Here is a 27,223-nt window from a genome sequence, read left to right as displayed (position 1 = left end):
TTTCATGGTCTGGCTTGCACAAGCATTCTTCCTTCTTTTTCAGGCATGCGTCCGTGGTCTAATGGTTAGTGCATCGAGCTTCTGTGCTGAGTGCTAACGCTCGAGACCGAGCATCGGTAATTTTCGTTTATTTCTAGTGGCAACTAGTGACATGTAGAGTCAATAGTTGGTCATACACTGCCAGAAATATACAAACCTCAAGGAGGGGAGAAGAGCCAGAGAAAGCTATCACATTAAAAATATTGCCACGCGTTGTTATCTTAGTAGTAAATATAATGCCCTGATTGGCTTCTAGGACTTCGAAGGGACGGGCTTGAATTATCGCTATTGATCTCATCTATTCACAGCAGGGAGTGCAAACCGCCCTCCCAGATCTAACGGAGGAGAGAGTGATATGAGGTGCCTTCCAGCCATGTCTATATAGGCCGTGTTCGTCCTGCATGTTCACTTTGGCTTGTGCAGCATGACGACGTTTTACCTTTTGCTGGGCTTTGTTTTCACCCACTTGTCACTGCTGTCAAAGTTGCCCATAGACGCAAGATGAGCCTACATAATCCTAAATGTTTTCAGTGTTGTCGTAAGTTCTACAGTAAAGGAAACGTGTCCGATGAGATTGTGCGCATGTTGCGAATAGTGTTGTAGTACTTTTCTCTAATGATGAAAAAAGAGAACGCCGACAAAGAAAATATATAGTGTAAAGTTAAAAGACGTTTATGTCCACAATAATGATGTCATTGTGAACAAGGCTCTGTGTGTCTTATTAAATATTTTTGTTTTGTTGGTCGGCTTCCTATTTTTTCATCATGCCTCTTCCCGACCAGATGGAATTTTCTCAAACCGTGGATTTCATCTACATTCTCTAATGTACGCAAACATCAGCTATTACACTGGAATCTACAATTAGTAACGTATAAATGGCGAAAGCATGTGACCCGCGAGTTAATATTCGACAACCGACGGCTGTGCTCTCCGCTGTCACTGTCGTTTGAGTGTTCCTTGTTATTCTGCACATAGGTTGGTCTAATGACAAGTTAAATTGTTACCTACCCGAGCAGGCAGTGTTTTATTTTCCTGCACCACTACAACGCGGTAATATCGCGGTGAACATTTTGCGAACAACCAAGGTCGCAAATTGACGCCACAGAAGGGAGTTGCCCACCATCACAGCAGAGTTCAATTACACCAGACACTTATTACAGATAACTATGCTAACTATGGTCCTTCTTGCTAAGCCACAGCTTCATCACTGAAAAGCTTAGTGGTGCAACGGCTAGAATAAAAAATAATACCACGGTGCTGTAAGGCGTTGCACGATTTCACACTTAATAAACAAAAATGGTAAAATCACTACCCTGCAAGCTGTGCGCATTTCCATCGAAAGTCTCAGAAATATATGTAATTGCGTTTCAGCGAATAAAATCTCGCTTACCTTAGTCAGCAGCACGTGCTGTCAGCATGCATGCATGGGGTGAAAAGATGGGCGTGTGTCTGTGCCTGTCTGTGTGTGTCTCTGTGTGTGTGTCTGTCTACGAACCACGCGATTGCATACTCTACCTAAGAAAATAGAACTTGTCTGCCGCGTTCTCCAGGCCCTCCATTAATCGGAACAAAGGTGGTGGTTGCATTCGCAATTGCAGTTGGGAAGCAAACTTCGGCTTTGGAAAATCTCTCAACTTCCACTCACATCAAACGTGTCACAGTTACACTCGGCTATATTGACACGTTTCAAGTCCCCCCCCCCCCCCCCTCCTGCTTCTGTGGCTGCGCTTGACCAGGTAGGAAACTGTCGAATTCAGCATTGCCGTAGTCGCCTTTTTTACGATTTTTACAATACACTTATTGCTTTCGAGGCATTGCCGTCAAACGGCAGGCCGCGCCTTCCTATTGCACATTTACCGACACGTACTTGTCGGACATCTTCTGGGAAGTGTTCTCGTTGGCAGAATCCAGGTTGTTGCTGTACTCCAGCGCCTTTTGTCTCCAGTAATGGTAGTCCCTCTCCGACAACTTCTGGCCTTTGCTCACGTCTTTCGGCAAGGTGTGCAGAGGCTGATGCTGGGTGAAAAGTGGGCTTTGTCAGTTTCAATAATGCCAGTGCACTGCAGCCATTGTAGACTACTCAAGGAAGCCAAAAAAAAAAGCGCTAACACAATTAACGTTAGGTGGAGCGAACCTCAGCCAAGATAATATAGTGATCTTTTGGCCTCGTGAAACATACTGGAATCTTCTGGCAGCCGAAAAACAGCGTCCTGGGAGATCATCTTCGGCAGCGGCAGTCAGTGCTGTACTAGCCGGCACCATATATTTAGTGCCGAAGAGAAGCATCCCCTTACATTTCTTTACGCAACAATCACGATATCGAACCAAAGCTGCAATTTCGGCAAAATAAGTTATCGCTTCACTGCCATATATAAGAGTTATAAGGAACTTCGTTGCTGTGAATGTTCTAGGGACCCGCCGTGGTTGCTCAGTGGCTATGGTGTTGGGCTGCTGAGCACAAGGTCGCGGGATCGAATCTCGGCCACGGCGGCCCCATTTCGATGGGGACGAAATGCGAAAACACCAGTGCACTTAGATTTAGGTGCACGTTAAAGAACCCCAGGTGGTCCAAATTTGCGGAGTCCCCCACTACGGCGTGCCTCATAATCAGATAGTGGTTTTGGCACGTAAAACCCCAGAATAAAATAAAATAATGTTCTATAGGAGTTTGGTGGTACATTTCTAGTTTCCCGAATGTTTTTCTTTTTGCATTTCACTTTTGCTTCTACTCACGGCGCATTTCTGCAATTTTGAGTGATGTGTACAGATGCAGTTTCCTAACGTATACTACCTTAGCGCTGCGAATTTTGTACATATCCGACTAACATGCAAGCAAGAAATATACCAGTGCCGCCTGTCCTGTGCCGCAATGCATTTGGCGCTTTCTACTATTGTCCCAGTGATGCGCCACGCCAGCCATGCCACGGCACGCCACGCCAAGCCACAGTCAGTACTTTCTTTCACCGCTTGCATTCTCTCTTCTTAACACGTTTGTATAGCGTTCTCTCCCCTTGCTTTCTCCGCTAGCTGTCAGTGCTAAGTGTGCGCGCAGCCGTATGGACCGGGCAGCAAGAACAAATGACCTATGCCCAAGAGAGAACAGTGCTGGTAGACAACTTTGACGCAGCTGACATTGAGCAGCATGAAACGCATGTGTCATATGTAAGTGCCGCGAGGTGCCGCTGGAGGATCGGAGCGGCCACCCAAGCTCTGGAAAGAAGTGAACGGGTACACGAGCGCGGCGGCACGAGGCTAGCTCGCAGTGTTCGAGCCAGGCGGGCAGCAGTTCCGAGCTCCTGGGGTGAACGAGGCGAGAGGACCTGCCTGGCGAGACGTCCGTGGCAAGGTGCGGAGGATTGCGGAGCCGGGCGTGGACGAGGGCGTCCGAGGAAACAGGGCTCCTGCTGCCAGTGCTCGAGGCGCTGGCTGACCCGAGTGCCGCCGGTCCCTGAGCTGCTGCACCTGAGCTGTGCCCAGCAGCGTTCGTCTGGCACAGATGTTGCTGTGCTAGACGCGGTCCTCACGTGCGACCGCCGCACGTGGATTGCGAGCGGCGTACGAGCTGGCCACCGAGGTCGTGCTGGACAAGGCGTTCCCTGCCTGCTGCCGTTGCTGCTCCTGAGCGTGCCGAGCCCGAGAACCGTGCTGGACGGGGCCTGAACGTGTCGTCGTCGCAGTCGGCTCGAGCACGGGTGAATCCGCAGCGTCTTGGACGACGGAAGCGTGAGCCTCGAAACACGGGACTGTCACAGCCCGTTTATACTCGTGTGCTGTGCGTGTGTGGACACACTGACTGCCGTTACGCAGATCGTCCACTATCTGTATATATATATTTTAAAGTTGCTTTTTAATTTTATAAATGCTCCAAAACGACTCTCTGTCTCTCTTCCGCATCACTGCGCACTAGCGAAAGTGCCGAATAGTCCCAAACACCACATCATGTCATTGAAGTGTGTCATCATTTTCTGCAGCTCGGAAAACTAGGCCCGTCGCGCAGCGCAGATGTTGCAAAGGGTAATACTGAATTTTTAATACTAAATTTAATACTAAGTTTCTCCACGAAGGTCGGATGGACTGAAGATGACCTAGATGACCGTAGCAGGAGAGTCGACCACTCCCGTTTGTCTTACCTCATGGTCGCAAACGACGCCCGCCCCCAAAACCCTCGCTATCGTTTAAGCTCTGGAACCTACCTTCCTCGAGTACATCATGACAAACGCGTGAGCTAACAATTCAGAAAGCTTGAAAAAATGATGTACAAGTTTAGCGTGATTCTGATCAGCAGCTTAATGTCCTGCTAACTGTTGAGGATTAACGTACTCGCTTATTCCTCCTGAGGGCGCGTCTGCACATCTTCAGAAGTGCGGCCAAGATGCACCAGACGTATGCAATAGCATTGAGCGGAGGAGGTAAGCAGCGCCGCATAGCGAAGTCCATCACCAGCTCGTAGCGCTGAAACTTCCAGATGACGTCCGCCTCCGGTGTCACCTCTGCCGCCGTGTTACTGTTGGGAAAAAAATGACTGGGTTGTCATTTTAGAAGAATACCTTCATCAGTGCGGAGTAGATTTATAATCAAACGAAAGAGTCGTCATGCTCCTGTAAAATAAATCTCAATGTGGGGGCTAGTGGTGTTGCGTGACAGTACACACACAACGTTATTACGTTGAAACGTATAAAGCTGTCCTTCGGAATTGCTGCTATACCACCCGCCAAAAATAGTCTTAATTTAAAATCCTCCTTGCTAGCTAAACCTATTGTGACTTTTTCGACCGCATTTTAAAATAATTTTACCATAGTATACGGAATGCCGTGGCAATTAATTATCTTGGGCGAACATATGGCAGCGCTACACACCGCAATGAAGCCACAAATTCAAACTGTCCTGTGCTCATTTTCTGATACCTTCTTCAAACGTAATGAGGATAACTAGGTCACGCGCGTGACATTGACGTTACCAGGATAAAAGCTGTCGATCGGTTAATCGACGAGGGATGAGAGCCAGCGTGACTTTCAGTTCTCAATCCTACGTACAGTGCCCGTCTCTTAGTCAGGGATGCAGTGAGGATGAAAGAGCAGCGCCCGCGTAGTCGTTCATAGAATGTCCGTAGCTTTGCTATTACAACATTTGTTTAAAAATTACGGCAGCAGTATGTTCATTGCAGAATGGCAGACATCTGCCACTCTACGCAAAAAAAAAAAAAAACACTTCCAGCTCAGAGTGGTTCAGGGGCCCTTTCACGAAAGCAAGTGAAACCTTCATTTATTTTTGGCAAAATATTATTCTCGCTTCCTGATGTCGCTGACACTATGATGTACTGCATCAGAGTCTCAGTCCCTGCACCGCCTCACATGTTCTAAGTGCAGAGCGTCACTTGGTAAAATGTGCTGTAGTACGCATTATTTATATATACGTGAAGAGTACGAACACAGAGATGCATATATTTACATTGCCGAATGTGTGAATTCCGCACCACGCTGATAGCCATATAACGCTACGCTTATATCATCGACAGTTCCCAATCAGGGAGGTTTCGCTTTTTTTTTTTTTTTTTTGTCTCGCTTTGGCGCATCTTCTCGTTTTGGGTCCCTTCCAGTCACCTTCCATCCTGACTGGTCAGGTGTTTATCTTTTAGTTTTCATTTCATTTCATTCTTATTCCGGCATTTCAGGAAATGCTCATAAAAGAGGGAAAATGAGACCCTGTTACCTGACTGGGCCTACTTCTAGACTGCTTACTATCGCCCCTTTTCTATAAAGCTAAAGCCTTTCTGGCCTAAGTTTAATGCGTCCTTCCTATGGTATGGTGATCGGCGAAAGCGGACGGGCTCGTAGAATGTTTTTCGCGGTGCGCCTGTTGTTATCGCTGTTGTCGTTTGTCACTGTAATCTGGATGGCACATATCAACCGCGTACACAGTGGCTTAAACTGAGCATTCTCGCCCTGTATTGAGAAAGGGGTTTTCTGGCTTCACATGGAATTTTACGAGCGACTCACAACATAATGCCTTGCATTAAAAATCTTGAAAATGCAAGCCAAGCTCGACATATTCGTTCAACGTACGTCATGAAAATTATTTTTCTTGTTGCTGACAGGAGGCACGAGAACGCACATGGGGATTACAGAGAATCCGTTTTAGTGTCATTTTTGCACACTTTTCTTGATTTTTAATAATGGACATTACGTAGAGTTAGGATTTATAAATTACAATTTTTTCAGAACTACTTAGGAACATATAGGGCAAGAACTGGAGGCCAGACTGCCCTTATTGAAATTTCGCGACCAAATTAAGCCCCCTGCTTCAGGGTATCTTAAATGTTCTTTTTGGCCGGCTGCGAAAATTTACGAGTGCGCCAGGCTGATTTCCTTTCCTTACTTTGCAATGCACTGTAATGCCCCTTCATCGACCAAGAATGAAATGTAGACACGAAGAAAACGCTGTTAAAATTTGTAATGTCACAGGAAGCTGAAGCGTTGATTGTAAGGTGCTGTCGCCACCAATCTCTAATTTCTGCGGTCTTAGTGATGTTCCCTCGCAAAAAGACTCGCCCAACTTGTGCTACAGAAACGTAGCCTACACTATATCAATCTAGCCTAACTTCATATTCTCTTTAGCGTCTCCAACAAAAGTCGTAAGATCAGCGCTACCATTGCTTAGGAAGCCGGCTACCGACATGGATATCGCTGGTAAGACGGAATATTTTTCGTGTGACGCCCAAAGCCTCTATAGTCCCGGGCTACTTTCTGTGACAATGAAGGGAAAGCTACAGAGGCAGAGCTTTTCCACATGTGCTACTGCGCCAAGTAGTACGGCAGAGTTCGACAGCGCTTTCGGTTTCTTCGAAAAAGTACTGCAATCAGCGTGCCTTGCACATGCGACTGTTTCGCATTAGCCCAAATTAAAAGGATGAAAGCAGGGAAATAGTTTAACTTTAACACGCAGTCGCGTATCTTGTCGTATTGTGCGGTTGCGAATATGGTGTTTCCGCTTACTCTTTCGTGGTTCAAACGCAAGCAAATGACCACAGGGGGCTTCTTTTTTTTTAGAAGCGCTCTTACTCGTGAGCACTTTGCCTCCATAGCTTTCCCTCCATTGCCGCAGAAAGTTGTCGACAAGTATAGTTTTTGACAATTCGGTTCCCATGACCAGACTTTGATCGTTGACGTAAACTGGAAATGTGGTTCCCTTACAAGAAGAGCGCCACCAGGACCGTGAGAAGGATCAGCTTGAGGTGCACGAAGTAGACCACCGCGAACACGTAGGGCCACAGACCTGTATTGGGGCAGCTCTCGTCCGAGTCTGCAAATGAAAAATTGTAGTGGCCACTGGGATGTCTCATAAATCTTTTCAATTATCTCCAAAGATCACGAAAAATAAAGCTTGAACACATTAGCGAAAAAAAGATATGTCGATATGTTGCTCAGGTTCTTGCACAGTACACTAAATTATCATCACACGCACATATGTCTGTAAACCCATGAACTTCAATTTCGTAGAACTTCCGTGGGCATGAGAGGACGAGAGGGGTGGAGATAGTACGCATTTTTTAATGCCTGTCCTGAGCATGGACGTTTCCTGGGATGCATACGGACTTCATTATTTGATCATTTACCTTTTACGCACAGCACAAAATTAGTAACAAACTTGGAAGAACAAAGACTCACAAGCAACACATAATATTTAGATGACAATTACTTCTTCACAGACGTCTCTGCTGCTGTCATCGACTGCTTCACAAACTTGTCTAAATAACCTAGTTTGAAGCAAATACCCCGTTGGCAAACAAAGTCTTGCGCGGCTTTAAGAGAGCGACGCAATGCAATTACAATGCTATTTTTTAGGCATTTTCGCAATATTGTGCCTTCTTGCAGCGCCACTAAACCTTTTTGGCGAACAGAATAAATTTTTTTGGTAAAAAATGACGCCCGATTTGTAAAATGAACAAAATTAGCATAAATGAAAGATTTACACCACATGGGGCATTGCGCTTACTTTCCGTACACTTGTCACATCGTCTCTTGCTGATATTAGCCATCAATATGATTTTGTGCACCATCTCACACAACTCATTTGGGCTAATTGATAATTAGGCGCTGCGTATCTGTCACGGAGCGGCATATTTTCGAATGGTTTGGACGCTGATTAACGACACGCCGAATTACCAGCGTCAACCACGTGGGCTCCTGACTGTGCAGCGTATAATGCATTCGACATCGACACGCCGAATTACGAGTGTCAAAAACGTGGGCTCCTGACTGTGCAGCGTATAATGCATTCGACATCGACACGCCGAATTACTGGCGTCAAAAGCGTCGTGGCCCCTCGGGCTGCCATCTCGATTCCAGACGCGTCACGCCGATTACGGACCCCGAAGTGTGCACGTACGGCCACGTGGTAGTGCCGGGCTCAACCTTGGCCCCTGACATTGGGAGAGACGCTAATCTACGGTTCTTCGTCCATAGTGATAGGTCGCGGCCAAGATTGTTGGGAACTAAGAGAGCTGAATTCGGAGAATGCTGCGTAGCGGCAGTTTCCCTACCTAGGGAACTAGGGAAAGGAGAGGCTATTTAGGCGCATGTTTTGGGCCCTGCTGATTAGTCTAGAAGCTGAACCTATGCGCTGCTGAGAAGCCGTTGGGGGGCTAGTGCCGTCCAGTATCGCCTGGGCCGCCTGGCCACGTCGGAACTCCGAGGAACTTGTTGACGTACGAGACGTCAAACCAGCGTCTGCAACGAAGCTCACGGTAGTTCGCCTCAAGTTAGCTCAACCTGCTTGAGGGAAGTCGTCAGATCTAGACTCCCGGGAACCCCAGCTCAGCAATTCGCATCCACCTCGACAAGATCGGACCGCCAGCCTTCTTCGGGAAAGCTTTGTGCACCGACTTCCACGGTTTATGGACTTGATGCTGCTGCCCGGCAATGCGTATGACATCGTTTGTTTTCCTTTGAACTTTGATTGCTCTTGAACTTTGTTTTAGTGAAAACTGTTAAGTGTATTCTTGTGTATTTGATCCGAGCCCTGTTTCATATGTATATGTACTGTTAATTGCTCGTATTTATTTGTCTGCATCATTGTGTGATATTAAGTCCAGGTGTGTTAGTCTGTTTTGTGTTTTTCTTATTATTTTATTTTATTACTTTGTGTATATTTATCAGCCGATAAATATCTTGTTTTTTTGTTTAGTCCCGACTCTGACTCTTTTCACTGTGCTGGCTTGCGGACGGAACGACCAACCAGCTTGTCTACCCCGTCGATCGACTTCGCGCCGACGACGAATCGGGGACAGCTGTGACAGTATCTGTCGCCTGATGCATACAAGCCTTACGCTCATTTAGAAAGAGGACGACACACAGTTGACTCTTCTGCATTGCCCGCAGGCTGTAGTGAAAAAGAAGGAAGTGGAATAAAAAATACTTTTGTTGACATTAGTTCATACCAGCAAGAATTGTGGAGCAATAAATAAAAACAACATATTTCATAACCGACATTTCATCACGTGGTCTAAAGAAACATTAAATTTTGAAAGCATTAAGAACTCAAGTCACATGTTTTAACTGCTGCATCGAATCTGGCCAGATCTGAGGGCGTGTTTATTTAGTAGTATTCTTGAAACCACCTCAAGTTTCAAGATACGCGCTTCCAAACATAGGGCAAAATGAATTTGCGAATCATTTAGAGTGCAGCGTTCCTCAATGACTACATAAGATAACTGCCTGCGACAAATGTCAGATAATTACTGCTTGTCCTGGGATTCCTATTAGGTGGACGTATCATTCGAGCCCTGACCACGTTTAATAGGTTAACTGCAATATATTCGCAAAATTTTAGGGGAGCGAAATTTATTTAAAAGATAATTATTAAATATTGCGAAATTTATGCCTGTGACTTCTTAGAATTTTGGCCACCAAGAGCTTTCGTTTTGACCTGGATCCCAAATTTTAAACAGTTCAAGCGGACGTTCCTGAAACACGTTGTGTTGATGGCTTAGCGAGTATCTTTTTTTCGTGTTCTAGTTATGCGATCTTGTGACATCCTTCTGTAAATGCTAGTGAGCTTTATATTACGTTTACATCGCCACAGATTAGACCCCATTTAGCCCTACCTACCTACATCACGGCCGATTCCAGTCTTACCTGTTCAAAAACTTCACAAAACAAGTTGTACAAGTAATAAAAAACCGCTTATGGAAGGGAGGGTGAGCTGACAACCGAATCTCAGCTCTGTCGTTCACCCACAAACATTTCAAGTGCGCTTGCCAGTTACAACCAAAGTAATATACTACGGTCCTACTTACATCTGCTGACGAAACATCCCTTGGTGTGATCTGGGGGAGGTGTCTGGAAGCACTTGCTGTCTCCTGCGATGCGTGAATGACCATGTTGTGCTGCAGTGCCAGCTTTACGATGCAAATAATTCAACAGTGTTTCGGCGTCTCGATAAATGGCCTTGTCGAGCGTAGAGATACATGTTAGAAAGTTGAATTATTGTAACTAACCAGGAATGTACGAAATGAACAGCTAAATGTCGTGGTCCTTCTAACGAAAAATATAGCTAAAATTCGCCTATTCTTTTTACCCACTTTCACTATTTTTGCCTAAATACTAGAAAAACTTTTTCTAATTAGCATAAGGAACACTGTCTACACCTTGTTTCTGAAAAAGAAAGCATCACTGATACGTATGGAATGCTCAGAAGGTTGGCGATGGGCTTCAAGAGTAGGAAGTTTGTTCGCTGCCCCTTCCACGCATTTAGCTTTCGGCTATGAATACGAGACGGGCACTGTCTCAACTTGAAAAAATGCGTTTATTGTGCGGTGCTCGCTTGCTGCTCTACAACCGTTCATAGATTGACTCCCTAACCAAGTGTAATAACATATCAACAGGGCTATAATATGGCCAACGGATAATTAAGCCTCGTAACATATGGTAGAGGCTTAATTATCCACATACAACCACATATGGTGGTTGTTTTACTCAAATTTAGGATTAAGTACAAGTCAGGCTTAAATTTGCGATAACCTTCATATTATTATTAAAAGAAAATAAAGGAAACAAGAAACGAAAATAGAACATGCTGCCGGTGAGAATCGAAACCAACTTCCACAAGCCGCGTGCAATATTTTTGCCGGTTGAGTTACAGCAGTCCCTCTGTTTACTTTCTTGGGTATTTGTATACGTGTAGCACATCTAGGCTAAGGTATGTTAGCCAGCGCGCCGCTCACGGCCATGATGGCAGATCTGGACCGTTTTTTGAACCGCATGCATCATGTTGTACATTAACATATAGAAGCAGGCGCCAACAACCCCGAACCCTCACATGCTACCTAAAGCCTCAAGGCTGCCATAGTCGAAACCATAGCTTTGCTATGAGTGAAAATAATCGGGGAAATCGAGAGGCTTAATTTGTATCCAAGCCAACTTGTGGAAGCGGCCAAAAGGCATAGCCGCGCCGCAACGGCGTGCCATGGTGAAAATTATGATCCAGGGAGCGGCAGGATGACGCCGCCGCTCGGACCCCACACGCCCCCTTGTTCCAACCGCGGTTAACAATACGCAGCGTTCATCATCATCTCCCTCAGACACGGCTGCATATGAACGTCGCGCCCGTTTGCCTGCTCCTAAGTTCACGCACCGCGCGACGCCTGTGGTTGAGAGCACCTTCCACATTCGCCGCCATGGCCATGCGTGGCGCTGGCTCTCTCAGGGAGATAAGAGACGTTTAGAGTATTGACAGAAAAAAAATTTACCGGCGATTGCGATACTCCCTAATGCGAAATTGGAGCGCAGCTTCATAAGTGTTTTTATTTCGCGATATGTTGCTTGGCGCGGACAACCTGTTTCGTGCGGCAAGTTGCAAACGGAGCGAAGTGTGGCGCGACTGCCTCGCTAATCGGGAGATCGCGAGAGGCAGCGCGTGGGTGCTGCGTGGGCGCGATTCACAGCAGCCGCCGCAGAGAGACCTCCGCTTTCTTTCCATACAGATGACACGTGCTACTCTGGCGCCATCTCGTAGCCATCGTCGACGCAAAGCCTGTCTTGCGCGGCACTACGCTTTTCTCGCGCTTTCGTCATACCCTCCTCCTCCACTTTCCATCTCATGGTACTGCTGCACCCTCCTCCGCTTTCCTCCTCGCGCGCTCTTCGCCCTCGCCGTCTTTCATCTCCCACTGCTCTCCGCGTTCACTTTCATCCTTCGTTGTGCTCGCTCGCTCGGTTACGAGGGACAACGCCGACGCCGAGGTTCGCCGCAGGACCGGGCGCCTACGAGCTGTGCTATAAAAAATATTTCTACTATATATATTTGCATCGCGAAAAATTATGACGCGAGTTGTTCTGGCGTTCTTGTGGTCAGCAGTTATATTGACAATGTGTTTGATCTAGTACAAGAAAAACTACGAGACTCTGCTTTTGAAAGCGATCGAGATGTGAATGGTCATTGCAGGAAAACCAGTTTTGATGAATGCATTTACGCGAGTGCTCAACAAATCGTTCATGTCATCTATATACAATTCATGAACGCCATATTAGAGGCCGCTCATAAAAACTGCTCCTTCAGCGCCATTCTCTGCGAAGTGTTTTAGGTTCTTATTCATCATAACGATGAATTTGGCTCCACACAAACTTTTCTAGTGCTTCCAACTCCAGAATTCAGCACTTGTATTTTCTATGTTCCTAACTTTTAATATGAAGATAGCGTTCCGTGAATGGAGCGCTAGACCCTACTTCCTCACGTAGCATGTCTCAAATGCGGAGTCTCGATCATCGGCATCTGCCTTTTCGCGGTAGCGCACATCCTTCCAATAGTTGCAGCGCCACACTCTAGTTAACCGCGAAGTTGTTATTTAGTAGTATATATTTGAGTGGCGCAAGGGCAACTGTGGCCAAAGAGCACCAAACACAGGGTTGGTGGTCGACTCAGGTTAGTAAGCAGTACTTGAGAAGGATAAGAAACAGTGACGTATAGGGCTTAAATTATATACAGTAATGATTATATTTAATGATTGTCGGCAAAGCATATGACCTTTACAAAGTCACGCAGCCTCAGTAACAGTCCTTGTAAGGGAAACGATTGCGGAGCGCCGGACATGTGAGATAAGAAAGCTCAGCCATTTCCTCGGGAATGAGACAACGCTGAGATCAACGGAAATATGAAATTGCACGTAGGAAGCCTACACTCGCTAAAAACTTAAACACTCTTTTTAATGAAAACATTTGGTAGTCGCGAAGTATGTGCATAGGAGTCTGACTGATTGCCACGACGCACAGGTGTATTGCTGCATAACATGGTCTTGCTTATACAACTACCGTCGTGCCTCTGATTCGCAACCAGAAATTCTCGGATTGCACACCCTGCCGGAGACCGCAATTTCTTGCTGGTCAGTGGCATTTTATGACGACAGAGCGCCAAACCGATCGGAAAGTGTAACACGAAGAGCCACTAATGACCGCGATAATGACTCTCGCTATTAAAATGCTGTTTAGGAGCAGAGTTTCTACAATGCACCACATTGCACCTTGCTTCCTTTATCGTTGTAAAGCGAGTTCGTCATTGCATGCAGACATGAATTATGCCTACGTGGCACCCCTGTATGACGTGTGCTTGTATTTGTTTTTCGGGCCCCAGATGATCTTAAGCTACTTGTAATTTTTTGTCTGCAGTTTTCCCTGACCGCATGGGGCGAAGAAAGCACCAACTGCATGAGATAAATAGCATGACAAGAATAAGCCCTTATTCATTCATTCACTCATTCATTCGCTCAAGCCAGGCCATGCACGTTGGAACCATATCCTGGCTCGGGGGGTTAAGAAGGAGTTAAGCGCGCTCACTAACGGGGGGAGACGATCAGGGCGCGCTCACCTTCGAGGTCAGTGATAGGGGTCAGCCAGAGGGAAAACCAGGCCTTGTGGAATATTCTGCGGAAAAGCTCCACCGTGATCGGGTAGTCGGGGTACAGAACAGCGTGCACCACGATGCCTCCGCATATGATCACCAGCAGTGCCATGCGCATGAAGTTTGCGAAGTCCCGACAGACCTACATCGAAGAAGAGGGAGCACGCTCTCACGAAGCACATGCTTTGATCGGCTGTGACTAAACAGCCGAAAATGTGACTATGTTCCGGACTTGCGATATCGTCGCAAGCAGCGCGCTAAATATTTCACTAGTCCACTGTTTTACGCACATTTTTACCCTTAAAACCTAAATTCTGGGGTCTTACGTGCCAAAACCAAGATATGATTATGAGGCGCGCAATAGTTGAGGAGTGCGGAATAATTTTGACCCACCTGGCATTCTTTAACGTGCACTTAAATCCGAGTACACAAGCGTTTTCGCATTTTGCCCCCCGCCGAAATGCAGCCGCACCGGCGGGGATCAAACCCGCGATCTCGAGTTAAGCAGCACGTCATAGCCACTAAGCTACCGGGGCTGGTGGGACCGAGTTAGGTAACACCAGCTGAGGAAGCGTCGGGCGGAGGTCCTTTGATACGAGCAAGGAACGCTGTGACCGCGCTAGTCTCGTAGAGAGCGGCTATCTGCCAACCACGTGTTATAAAGTAATCAGTAATAAGGGTGTGCAAGAGTACTTGGACACCCATGTTAGTGTTTACTTTCATCCAGACTGTAGACGTTACAGAAAAAAATAATTGCTTACAATTACAATCTCTTCACTCAAAAATGCAACTGATTACACTTACGAATTACTGTTGCAACAAAGCAATTAAGCAATTACTAATAAGTAATCAATTTCATTAACATTGTCTTCCTCCCCACTTCTATTAACATTGCACAAATACGGTAAAGAACAGCAGTTCTCCTGTCTCTTTCAATGCCTTCACATGTTGTTATCTTCACTGATAATTGCTTTCCAAAATTTTCTTCCGTAACCTTCCTTCGTTATCATGTGCAGATATCTGGCAGCGACATTGAAAACTAGCTCGATGTGCGCGCTAAAGAGAAAGGCCGTGTTGTAACGTATGAAGGTCTTCCTCGCAAAGTTTCGTATAATCATTCAATGCTGTGGTGCTTGGGTCTAGGTCATCTATGCAAGAGTGGAAGCAGGCTCCAACGTTTTGGAGCAGGGATGGGAGCAGCAAACTGGCCATTTTGGAGCAGTAAGTATGCTGTTTTGGAGCAACAAATAACTAGTTTGGAGCGGCATTGGAGCAACAAATTTGTAGTTTCGTAGCAGAGAAAGTTAGTTTTGGAGCGGGTCGCCATCGTAACAACATATAAATCAGCAAACTTTTGCATTCAAGAAGTAGAAATGGTAAGAGAAAACTTTATGTGCCAAGGTGAAATTTCAGTGGAACATTGTATGCTCTACTTGCCAAGCAACCTTAAAAAGAAATATAATCAATCTGCAACTGTAGGGAACTGTAACGGTAGTACAAGTTATAGTAAGAATCAGGGCAAAAGCACAGCACAATAGCAATAAAAATCAATGTATGAGCATAAGATGTATGAAATGCAGCGCAAAAACCAGTACTTGCACTTGAGCATAAGGAAAAAAAAAGTACAAAGCAGCTATAAAAGCAGCACAAGTAAATCACATGGGATGTAAACCTAGATTGTACCTTACCAACAAATAACTGAAAAAAAGAACACTGCCACACAACACTAGCACTGTGCCCACCATGCTTTGTCTGGCATACTTTATATCTCAACTATGTGTAAGTCTAAAGAACAAATTTCACTGAAAATGTATTCTATAAACAAGACAAATATGTATCTGAGTGAAATACAACGTACCTGATTAACTGCAAAAAGTTTACAAATTGACAATTGTACTTTGAGATACAAGGCTCTCTGCGTTGCCAATAAATTAAAATGGAAACACAAGATATGGGCAATCAGAGCTGGCTTCCCAGTCTGTCCATCATTGTGGCACAAAACTCTACCCACATTTAAAACAACACAGCTCACAACACATCATACACACAAAAAAATAAAGACGGAAAGCAAAACAGTCAGCCCCCGATTTTTCGGACTCCCTAGAGGCCGCGAAATCTTCCGAAAAATTGGGCAGTCAGAAACGATGAATGCGTGCCTTTTACTGCCGCTAAGGGCTCAAACCGCCCTGAAGGCCTGCCAGTACACTTATGAGGCATATCGGAGCGCGTACTGTGACAGGATACGGCTGGTGCAAGCGTGTGTAATTGAGGAATACACACAGTGTCGCGTGACAATTGCCCCTTCCCACTCTTGTTATGCTTCACGGCAATACTTCGCGTCCGCTTCGCCGCTTAACAATTCTGTATTGAGGCGAAGCTCACTTTGGGAACCGGCATTATGCAACGCGCCGTGCTTTCCGAGCTTCGAAGCCAATCGCGACGATTACACAGGCAGAGTCACTGCAGTTGCAGACAGCGGCGAATTATTTCAATGAAAAACTCGGCACCGAACGGTAAGAAGCTTAATAGTGAACGTCGAAGTAGCTAGGCCTAGCGTTGCCGAGGTGGTGCCTATGGCTGCCAGCGGATCTGCGTGCGAGAGCGCCGGTTCGAGGCGGCGAGATAATCAAAATGACGGTGGTGACTTTCATTACTGCTGTTTCAGGCCTGCGGTCACGGCACAAAGCCCACAAAATCGGACGGCGAAGGGTTCTTGCGTCCGAAATTTGAGGCGTTCTTATACAATAACTTGGTCTATGGGGTACATGGTGGTGCCGCGAAGTCGTCCGAATTATCGGGCATGTCGCGCATAAAGGGTCCGCTTGGGAGCAGTTTCGACGAAATAATGCGTTTTGGAGCAGGATGGCGCAGGAAGCGCGGATTGGCGCAGCACTTCCACCTCTGTCTATGAAGCGCCGCGCTTCATTGTTTCTGGGATTAGGAGAAGACACTGCCAGTAAGCCCAATGAAAAATGGAAACATCGTCCACAGGCGATTTCCTGGCATCAACGTAAGCAATCGTCGCTATCGAGCCACAGAAGCGCCGTTTTAATTTGTCGGCAAACATCCGGTGGACCTCCACAATGGTTAGCAATATGAACGTAATCGACTAATTCTTCCGTACGCCGACAAACGTTCACGTTACTTGAAAAGATGGCCAAATCTGTAATGTAGTTTACCATAATGCTGCATATTATTTGGCTAGAATATTACTGTTCGTGCGTTACAATCGCAAAACAATAGGTGTATATTGAATCGCTTATATATCAAAGAGATAGATACGTACGAGTTGATAAGCCAAAAATGTCTCTATATCAGAGAAATCATAGACTTCACTGAGCGAAGAATTCAAAAGCAGCTGCTAGCGCCTACGACGGCCACCTAAAATCGCTTCCAGGAGACAGAGAAAAATATATATATATATAAGAGAAACGCGCAGAGGTCGAGTATCCAAAAGAGGTGTGCAAATTTACAAGTCTGCCATCTTCAGGTGATCGAGGCGGCGCTGCATTACGCTGATTGTGAGGAGGAGGTAGTCCATGCACAGGTTTTTATCCCTTTGGCCTCTTCGTCTTCACAACCACAGTCTGGCTCTCTCACCTTAGCTCCGGCCAAATATAATTACTCAAAGATGCGTCGCCTGTTATGGCATCTATCGTCAAAGATGTAACTGGTTACATGTAACTAGTTACTGAAAAAAGAAAGTAACTGAATTGCAGTGAACGTTACCAAGTAAACAAAGTAATCGGCAAATTACGAAATTACCAAAATACGTAATTGATTAGAAGTATTTAATTACATTTATTTCGTTACGTGCAAGTCTGCTTTCATGGCTGCTTGCAGCGCTCACCAGCCTATGCTTCCGGGGTCACCTAGTTTGCTGCAGATACAAAATATCCCGAATTTTTTTCTTGCCACTACTTGACAGAACCGCCTGAAGTAAGCCGCGTATACAAATGGGGCTATCTGCGTTTTCTTCCGTAGTTACCACTATACATGCTTTCTTTCTAGAGCAATAAACCAGTTGAAAGCCAACGTCGTTTCTTGCCGTCCGAGTGTATAACGTTCGCGTTGTTCGACGTGATTGCGTGGTGCAAGAAGAACGCCGTACCATGAGTTTCACAATGTAAAGCAGCGGGCCAAGCTGCGGGGATATGGGCAGGTAGATGAGCGTCTGTCGGTAGTAGAAGTAGAGCAGTCCGACGCAGATGAGCACTTTGCCGTTGTAAGGGTCTTCGAACAGCCCGATCCTGAGTAGCCGCGAGCACAGGTACGTGACGCCGAAAAACGTGATGAGGAAGACCTCGATGCACTTCGACAGCAAGGGAACGTTTGCGTTCGTCTGAAAGGGAAAAAAAAAATATGCAGACTCAAAGCACAGTTTGAAATCAATTTCAAGCGAAGCTCTACATGTACCGCTACAAATCTGTTCACCTACCGCGACGCGTTTTGCAGATTAACGACTACGTGCCTGTTGGGGCGACCACGTGATCCAGCGGACGGGAATTGTACTGCTTGCGGGATCGGCCCGCTTTTCATCACGCCACCTTCATGAATAGGGCACTTTTACGACTGCATTATCTCCAGGGCCGGCCAACCTTATTTACCAAGAAGTGGACCGAGCACGGAGTCCGGAGAAACAAGAAAACAAAAGCTTCGCTTGAATAAATGAATTATGCCTTCGAAGGCGTGTATTTGTTGCAGCGATGATATTCAGGCAGCGTTTGTTGTTTCACTGTGCATTTCTGTAGAGAATAAAGCGGACAACTGACACATCAGCTGTAGGGCACTTCGTTAAATGACAAGGGTACTGATTTGGCTGAGTTGGTAGCACTGCAACTTTTCCAGCTTTTGCAGCAGCTCTTCCTGCACTGCAACATTTTTTTTTTGCGCAGATGGCTACCGCCAGTGATTGTCCGATGTGAGAGCTACTCGGCAATACGACGACGACGACGGGGGCGGCAACGGCGGCAGCAGCAGCCACGGTCAATCATCGCTGTTCCAAGTTATTAACGTAGCTGGTCACAGATCTTTACAGCGAAGTTGTTAAGGAGAGTGGTTCTCCTGCGGCGAGAGTGGTTCTCCTGTGAAAGCCGACGGCGGCACACGCCGGCGGGGTCAGTATAAAGTGTCAAAGAACAGACAATAACGCAACCTGCATCAGAGCCACGCAGCTATGGCCAAGGCGTCGGTGAGAACGCCCAGCCGGACGCCGGCGTACGTGATGAGATCTCTCTAAGAGCAGCCAGTAACGCTAACCTACCACGCTGTTGGAACGCGGAGCCACACGCTGGAGTCAAGAGAACCCATGCGGCATGCAGGAACATGTGTTGAATATAACGGAGAGTACAGAAATAATAAGGCCAGATATACTGAAGTATTAGAAAAAGCTCGAGTATAGACAAGACTCCGCCGGAGACAGGGAAGCCTCTGCCGAGTCTAGAGTAGATTACGGGCAGTGGAAAAACAGACCCCTAGTTCAATTTTGCAGTAACATACCATTAAGTACTATGGTATGTACTATGACTAAACAATCGTTACCTTTAGGAGCGCTTAAGAAAGGGATTTCTTTCATTTATTCTTTACTTCTAAATGTTAAGTGACTAATCTGCCTTGCTATAATTTCTTTTTCTTTTTCTGAATTCTTACCTACTTTTGCATTATTCCCTGTGTTTATATTCTTATGTACTAGCACATATTACTCATGTATATTTGTCGTGTTTCCACTGTTACAATTAATTACGTAATGATGCCTCATTGCCACTGTTCTCGTATTTATATCCACTATAATTTCCAACAGGAATATATGTGAGCTGTAGTTGCCTGCAAGTAGCGACTTACGAGATGCAAGCGGTAAGTGCGGTCAATCGTCTCCACGGCGATGAGAAAAATCCACACCACGCTGATCGTGTCCAGCGTCTGGTCTCCGCAGGAAGGCCACAGAACAGCAATGCTCAGTGTCCCGAGAAACAGGATGTAGAATATCTGCAAACAGTGTATTTCAGGTCAAGTATTTAGGTAACACATATGATACTCGAGTACAACAACATTTGTCAGCGAATAATTACTACAGCACAGTATTTAGCAGAATGACTGCAGTAAAGAATCAATCATAAAGCGTTCATCGCTTCGAGCTCGCCGTCAAACACCATTCTTTAAAGGGGTCCTGAACCACTTTTTATCGAAGTTGAGAAATGCATTTGAGGTTAAAACAGACTATTTCAGAAATACTTTGCGACAATAACTACTTCAATGCGTTAAGCAGAAGCGGAATTATTGGCAATCAAAGATCGCCTGTGATGCCCATCGCGGTGCTCCCGGTCCTTCTTCAATGCCATGCACTGCGAAGGCTACGGCGGAGCCGGGTGGTGCCCCCATCGCTCCGCCTACTGAGCGTCACCGTGGCGTGCAGATCAAACTTTTATTTGGATCTTCATACAGACGCAAGTCTTCCCGATTCTGGCGCCTACGACACGCCAAACTCAGAGGCTGTCCCTCAGATCACGGTTGAGTGCACGGTTGCTCATCCCTTTGCTGTGCTACAGTGTGCAAGATAGCTGCGCGTGGCTATTCTCGCACCGAGTGGCATCAGTAGCACATTTACTTTCGCGCTTATCTCTAGGTTAATTAAACAATTTGCGAGAGCCGAACAAACCCCCTCTTCATGTGCGCTCGTGTGAGTACGTCGGCAGCGCGCGCACTGGCAAGCTTACGTCTGATCTGACCTTAAGTTTTACTTGGCTCAAGGCTAGTTGAGTGTTCAAAACTCATAGTAATTAGCGAGGCCTGACGGCTGTGACACTGATAAGCAGTGTGGCCAAAGATTCATTCCTGCGTGGGCGCGGTCGAGAGTTAGCAGACGATAGTACGATAGTAGTATTAAGCATGAAATGGTTTTAACTCCCGTTGTCGGCAGGGGGTGGACAGTGGTGCTAGTTTCGGTATTGGCAATAAAGCGTCGCCATGACACTGGTAGCCAAAGGAAAATTCAGTAACTTTTGCATATGTGGCTCTATCTTTTCAACTTACGATGAAGTACAGTGATACAATTATGTGTAGAAATAAAATGTGTTTTTGAATATTTTCTGGCATGCTATATCTTTATTTAGTCACTTCACTTGTTGCGCCAACGGGCGGCGCTTTCGCTCTTATAGCTTCGGCTGCCATTCCGTTCGTCTGCTCCTGCCGCTCTCTGCACGCCTTTACCTTACTGTGCGCTGCAACATTTTCTTTCTGTATCGGCCAGTGCTCCAGCGATGTATGAAAAACAGAACAAAGGTCCCAAGACGTTCTGCACAGCTATGTGGTGGGCCAATTAACACGGGAAGGGACAGTAGGGACCCTTTTTCCCGCTTCCAAGAGAGTGAAAGGTGAGCACGCTTTATTATGCAGTTGTTATGTAGCGAATAGCCGCGAACCTTGTCGAAACGGCTGTCAGACGAAAGGAAGGGTATTCAGTACGCGGTACATTTCTCTGTGGTTTGTAAATACATTGAAGCTTCATATCGACAGCAGCTCCTGAGAGGCGTGCTAGCTGACCCGCTGACGGAAATTGCGTTTCGTTATATCTTGGCGACTGCTGTTCGCTTTATGGAATAGAAAAAAAACTAATAATTTATATTTGATGAAGATGCTTGAATGCTTGCTGCACGGACGAAAGGGTTAAGTTAGAGAACATTGTGCTGGTCTGTTCTTGGCTAGACAATGCAAGTCGCCTAGAGCTTCGCAAGGTGCGGAAACCAATTTAAAGAGCGCTGCGCTAGTGCAGAAAGCACTTCAAGCGCTGTTTTCTTCGCGTTGTCGGCTACGGCGCCGGGTGCATTTTACGTTACGCAGCGAAATGCTGTGTGTCGCCCCCCCCCCCCCCCCCCCCCCCCAAAAAAAAAAAGACGCCTGCTTGTCTGTTCTTCTTTATCGAATATTCATCTGCGATGTGCGATGTTCGCGGTTGTTAACTGAGAACTAAGCACACGAGCAGATTTTGCTCAGAAGGAGCGAATTTTCCTTCGTGTCAAGTCGCGCTGTGGTACAATGCGCACGAAGGTGCTTACGTCGGCGCTTAGCGAGCCACGCGCTCGTTTGGTCCCACATAGTATTGCTCCCCGTGTGCACAGCAAATTCTTCGTAGGAAATGCTCATAGACCGTTGACCAGGGGGTTTACAACTTTTGGAAGACCATCTTCAAGTAATAGGCATTCTGCAGAACTAGGAAGACAAGGAGTATACAAAAAGGCTGAGCAGACCAATCCGCCAGTGCGTTATTGGCAAGTGAATAAGAAATTAAGGGATAAAGATAATTTAGCTGTAAGAAACTCATCAGTGTATTCAGACAGATGTTGAGAAAGCAGCTTGTTTGGATTGTTAAATTTGTGCCACATTTTAGCATAAATTCCACAACAAAATATAACAAGAGTTGACGTACATGAATTGAAAACACTGTTTTGCGGAAGGAGTGCTGAAATTCGTTGCTGCGATTGCGTTGTGTTTTGGCGTAAAACTTATTACTTCCATTCTTTTTCCAGACCACAGCTCCAGCACGGACAACTCCACCTCGTTGTGACGTCACTTCTGTGCCGACCAGTAACGACCACCACGCCGCCGCCGGTCGAAACCGACACGGCGCACACCTCTAGCGACAATTCGTTCAGAACCGCTTTTCGCCTGAAGCTTCCCGACTATTTGGATAGACCTTGCACGCTTCTTCACTGATGTCAGCTATTGTCCAATAGTAGCCGCGTATGGCAATTTTCTATATCATCAAACATGGCAGCCCGAAAAGAGTGAGGAGGAGGCTTCTGTTGAAAAGATAGTGTGAGAATAAGTTGACGCCACGCTCCGCTTGAGAGCTCCACGCGCCGCGAACGACTGCAAAATTTGGCTGAGATGTTCACAGCAGCGTATGCTTTTTCACCAAACCCGAGGGTTGGTTCAGGACCCATTTAAAGGCCAACTGCAACGAAACTTTCAACCACGTAAAAAGCCTAATTTGAGGGACACTAAGTACCATAGCTCCGCCTTTGTAAAAAAATAACGTTTAAAATAAGAGTAGATGAGTCAAGAAAATGTCTATAAAGGAGACGTATATTTACGATGCCAGAAAAGGAAACAAATTATAAAAACGCCGCCATTACCACTTCCCGAAAAAAAGATTCGTGATCGAGAGTTTTGAGAACCAGCGCGGCTCCTCGGCATGACTTCCGAGATTTGGCGCCCATCTCGGAGGCGATGTACTAAGATTCAGGTCAGGCCTAATAACAACCAGGTACATGCATCGTCTGGTTAGGTGTTATTGAAAAGGATGCAAATAAGATGATTACGAAATTCCCAGGCGCGCAGATTTGGCAGGATAGCTTCAATACTATACGATACTCATTTATAACTAATTTAGCGAAAATGAAATGGCGTTGCTGTTGGCCTTCAATGAGTGGTTGTTGAACTGAGTTTTTTTTTTTTTCGTCACGGTTCTGCCTTCTGTTTCAAGAGCATCGACTTCAGACTACCTGGTACACCCAAAACTTGGTGATGGGGGCATTCCACATGACGTAGACCATTCTGTAGATCGGAGGATTCTGGTGTATGAATATTCCTTCCTGGGCCATGGTGCCGCCGGTGTCGTATCTGTCGTACTTCCTGCAGAGGAAGTGCGAGAGAAAAAAAGTTTATTTCACTTACGTAGATTTATCGGCGATAGCCTGTATACAGACATACATGTTGCTTGATCACTAGCCGGAAAACACGTTTCGTCGACAACCTAGATGGCTACCATGGCAAGGGCGGCTGAATTTCTTTCCTTGCGCAATTGCTCTCTCGCGCTGTGATCCCTTTAGCGGGAGTGCTTTAGCGGGAGTGGGAGTATAGCCGCCTACTATGTCACTAATGCGGCTCGAGAATGCGACGAGGACGCCGACGATTAGCAGGCGATCCGTGTTCGGTGTGAAATGGTGCATCCGAAGCACGCGAACTATGTGTGGTCCCATGATAGATAATATATACCCGTGTCACACGGCCACAAAACAATGACATCGCCTGTTTAGTGCCTTAACGTTTAATGCCATGCAGGCAGTGCAACACGGCACACATAATGGCAATAGAACTTGAACGAGTACTGACCTGATATTCCAAACTCCTCTTTTTGCTTTAAATTAAGGTCCCAGGTACCCAACCCCCCCCCCCCCCAAAAAAAAATAAATAAATATTGGAAAGCCTGAGAGCGTCGTAAATAATTTATTGCATTAGCGTTTCTGCAGCCAGTTTTAGTTTCGTTTTTACAGAGCTCACTGTGCCTTGACGTCATGCGGCAGTATTAGACACGTAGGAGCAGCACGTTGCGACATTTTGACTACACAGTGGATTTGACATTCGCTGCGGATCGCTAGGTAGGCTCCTGTGCTAGCTGCTACTCGTTGTGAGGGTCAATGTAGCAGCATGGCAGACACACGAGCCAGTGTAAAATACGCCACAATTTACTTATACCACTTGACCCGCCATGGTTGCTAAGTGGCTATGGTGTTGGGCTGCTAAGCACGAGGTCGCGGGATCGAATCCCGGCCACGGCGACCCCATTTCGATGGGGCCGAGATGCGAAAACACCCGTTCTTAGAGTTAGGTGCTCGTTGTGGTTGGATGGAGCATCAAAAGATGTCGATACCAGCATTCCTACTGGCATCCAATGCTCTGGCCACCCGGGCTTCCATAAGCGGTAATACGTTTACGGACAAACTAAAATTTCCAATAAATCTCGTCAACGTTAGGTTATTGCTCACGAGGTATCTGACACGTGTCACCGCAGTGAACGCTCAGGGAGCTTTGTAGTCGAAAACGAGGATGAAATGCACGAAGCTATCGACTGTAGTATTTTATGTTAAAGGTTACGGCAATCAACGGAGTTCTTTAGCACATCCCCTAACAATAAACTGCATGCAAAAACTGCACTACATGTAAAAATGCCAAGTGAAGCAAAACAGCGCTCTCATCCGACGACGGTCATTGCTTATATGGAAATAATCCTAGGTACGTTTCTTTGCCAGTGCTACTGCAATCCAACTAGTTATTCGTCAGCACTTAAGAGCGCGTAAGAGGTTGAAAATTGACCTCAATTATCGTTTATTAGTGGTAATCACGCACACTTCAACAAAAACGAGCGCGCGATATTGTGAAAGGTTACTGCAAGGGACAAAAGTAGATAAGGGAATTCAAACAGTCGGTATTTGAAAACCGCTAAATTCTATGCGAAAATCGCCTTGCTGTAGTTAAAGCTCGCTACTGCGAGTGAAGTTCTCCATCTTTAGTGATCAGGCCACCCACAAAGTCGGCTGCTAATGGAAGTACCCGAGATTATTAAAAAAGGAAACAAAAAAATGTAAACGGGATACTTAGCGGTAAGCTGATCACACTGTTTTAACTCGTAATACTTTGTTCAGAAGCACACATTTCTGCTCTAGCGCCTGGAAAGACTTTCAACATAGTAATAGGTATAAATTGCTTGAAAAGACAAGGACAAAGGAGGAGGACACAACACGTCCTTCGCTCTCGTAATTTCACGCGCTTTATAGCCGTTACTATGCTATACCAACAAGAAAAAACGTCAACCCTTTACATTCGTACCGCAAGGCCTTTCTTTCGATAAGCCATCGATTCCAGTAGGCTATACCATTGAAGTGAAAATGGGCCGTATTCTGGAACGATCCACTGCGGCGATACTATCGCTTCGGTGACAATATCGCCGTCCGGCACGCGCTGATTGGCTGGTTGAGCAAAATTGGATGACGTCGTGCTCAACCAGCCAATAAGCTCATCAAATTTTGATAAAACAGCCAATCAGCGCGCGCTGTTGGCGAAGGCGATAGTATCGCCGAAGTTGAGCGTTTCAGAATACGGCCAAAGTTTCTGTAACGAACATTCTTTGGCAATACGAAATGTTTTAAGACCACATGATTCATTGCGCAACAACACCAAAGAAACCAGCTAAGAGCGTGGTATTTCTATCTCCTATAATCTCAAAAAAATTTTGCACGTACGCTTCTGTGACGTTCTTGGAGCTGTAGTCTTTGTCGCCTTCTTCATCTACAATCACAATGAAGGAAGCAGTCGTTAACCACTAGCTGTACATTGAGGATGACAATGGCTCCAAACTTGTACGCTTACCTTCGCCGTAATCCATCTGGTGTGGGTCATTCTTGAAGCGTACCCAGATGTACATGGGCAAGATTGTGAATGCGCAGAGAATTACCTGAAATAAAAATCGCTTGCTGTAGCCTCTTAAAACTTCGTAAATTTGATTGAAATTTGCCTCCATTCATGTTGCTCACTAGTTGCTCATCAATAGTTGTTCAAGAAGGAATGTCACTGTAGCCAACATTTCGACTCGACAGCGTGACTTGTCTTCGTCAGGGCAGCAACTGCTTTCTTTAGCAGCCGTACATTATCTGGCAAATTTAGCGCATATAATGCATACGTAGGCTAAGAAATAACGTCAGATATGGCGGCCACCGTGGCTCCCGCTTCATCGCGAATCGTACCGATGGTTGCGGTCCTGCTCCCGCTTACCGCCAATAAATGGTGACACAAGCTTTTGCTTCTTTGAACTCGCCTGAAACGCTAGTTACGGATGCCTAGAGCATCCAATTTGTGAGATCGTTCGTACATTCTAGTGTCCGTGGGCCTCGAAGGTATAGAAACATCTCATGGATTGGCCTAACTGAAACAGCTTTGACACGAGGCGCCAGGTGGCGCCCTGGCTTCTAACGTTTTCTTGATGGTTGCCTTCTCCTGGGTTAACGTAAATGTCTTGAATGGATGCCCATCATAACGTCCCGCTATGGTGCGGTATGATAACGTACGTTGTTTGGAGAGCTTAACGTTCGTAATGTTTACGGATGCTAAGAAATAGCGTTGTCGAACATGGCGGCACCGATGGCTCCCGCTTCAGCGTGAATTCTCGTGATGGCTACGCTCTCGCTCTCGTTGATCGTCAGCAACTAATGAGCTTTCGCTTACTCTAAACACGCTTGAAACTTATGTTGTGATCGCATAGCACGTGGAAATTCTCAGATCGTTCGGCGATACCGGCGTCCGTACGCCTAAACAAGACGCGTTGGCATAGCTGCAACAGGATGGTTGCTAATGGGTTACCTTGGCTTGGATACGCTTGGCACAAAGCACCAGACAGTGCTCTGTCCACTAACCTCTTCCTGTAGCTTGCATTCCCGCACGTTCAACTAAATACCTTGAAGGGACGCGCACCGTAGAGTCCCGCAAGGGTGCTTGCGTTTAACGTGCATAAGGCGACAAGCGC

At 46.2% G+C, this 27,223-nt stretch overlaps 1 protein-coding gene across 1 annotated transcript in view; it reads right to left on the bottom strand.

Moving 5' to 3' along the window:
- LOC119458868 (transient receptor potential cation channel subfamily M member 1-like) overlaps positions 1 to 27,223 on the bottom strand; it is a 96,754-nt gene that overhangs the window by 42,718 nt on the left and 26,813 nt on the right. Inside the window, exons 11-20 of the mRNA XM_049671479.1 lie at positions 26,074 to 26,158; positions 25,947 to 25,992; positions 23,430 to 23,559; positions 19,771 to 19,914; positions 18,041 to 18,271; positions 13,897 to 14,071; positions 10,334 to 10,396; positions 7,230 to 7,338; positions 4,360 to 4,543; positions 1,907 to 2,055 (exon numbers count right to left, since the gene is read on the bottom strand). Coding sequence (XP_049527436.1) covers positions 1,907 to 2,055; positions 4,360 to 4,543; positions 7,230 to 7,338; positions 10,334 to 10,396; positions 13,897 to 14,071; positions 18,041 to 18,271; positions 19,771 to 19,914; positions 23,430 to 23,559; positions 25,947 to 25,992; positions 26,074 to 26,158 — 1,316 coding nt within the window. The remainder of the gene's footprint in view (positions 1 to 1,906; positions 2,056 to 4,359; positions 4,544 to 7,229; positions 7,339 to 10,333; positions 10,397 to 13,896; positions 14,072 to 18,040; positions 18,272 to 19,770; positions 19,915 to 23,429; positions 23,560 to 25,946; positions 25,993 to 26,073; positions 26,159 to 27,223) is intronic.

The sequence above is a fragment of the Dermacentor silvarum genome, chromosome 7, assembly GCF_013339745.2.
Source record: "Dermacentor silvarum isolate Dsil-2018 chromosome 7, BIME_Dsil_1.4, whole genome shotgun sequence".
NCBI classification, from domain to species: Eukaryota; Metazoa; Arthropoda; class Arachnida; order Ixodida; family Ixodidae; genus Dermacentor; species Dermacentor silvarum.
The sequence above is the reverse complement of the archived record's forward strand: the minus strand, read 5'-3'. Positions and strand labels throughout refer to the sequence as shown.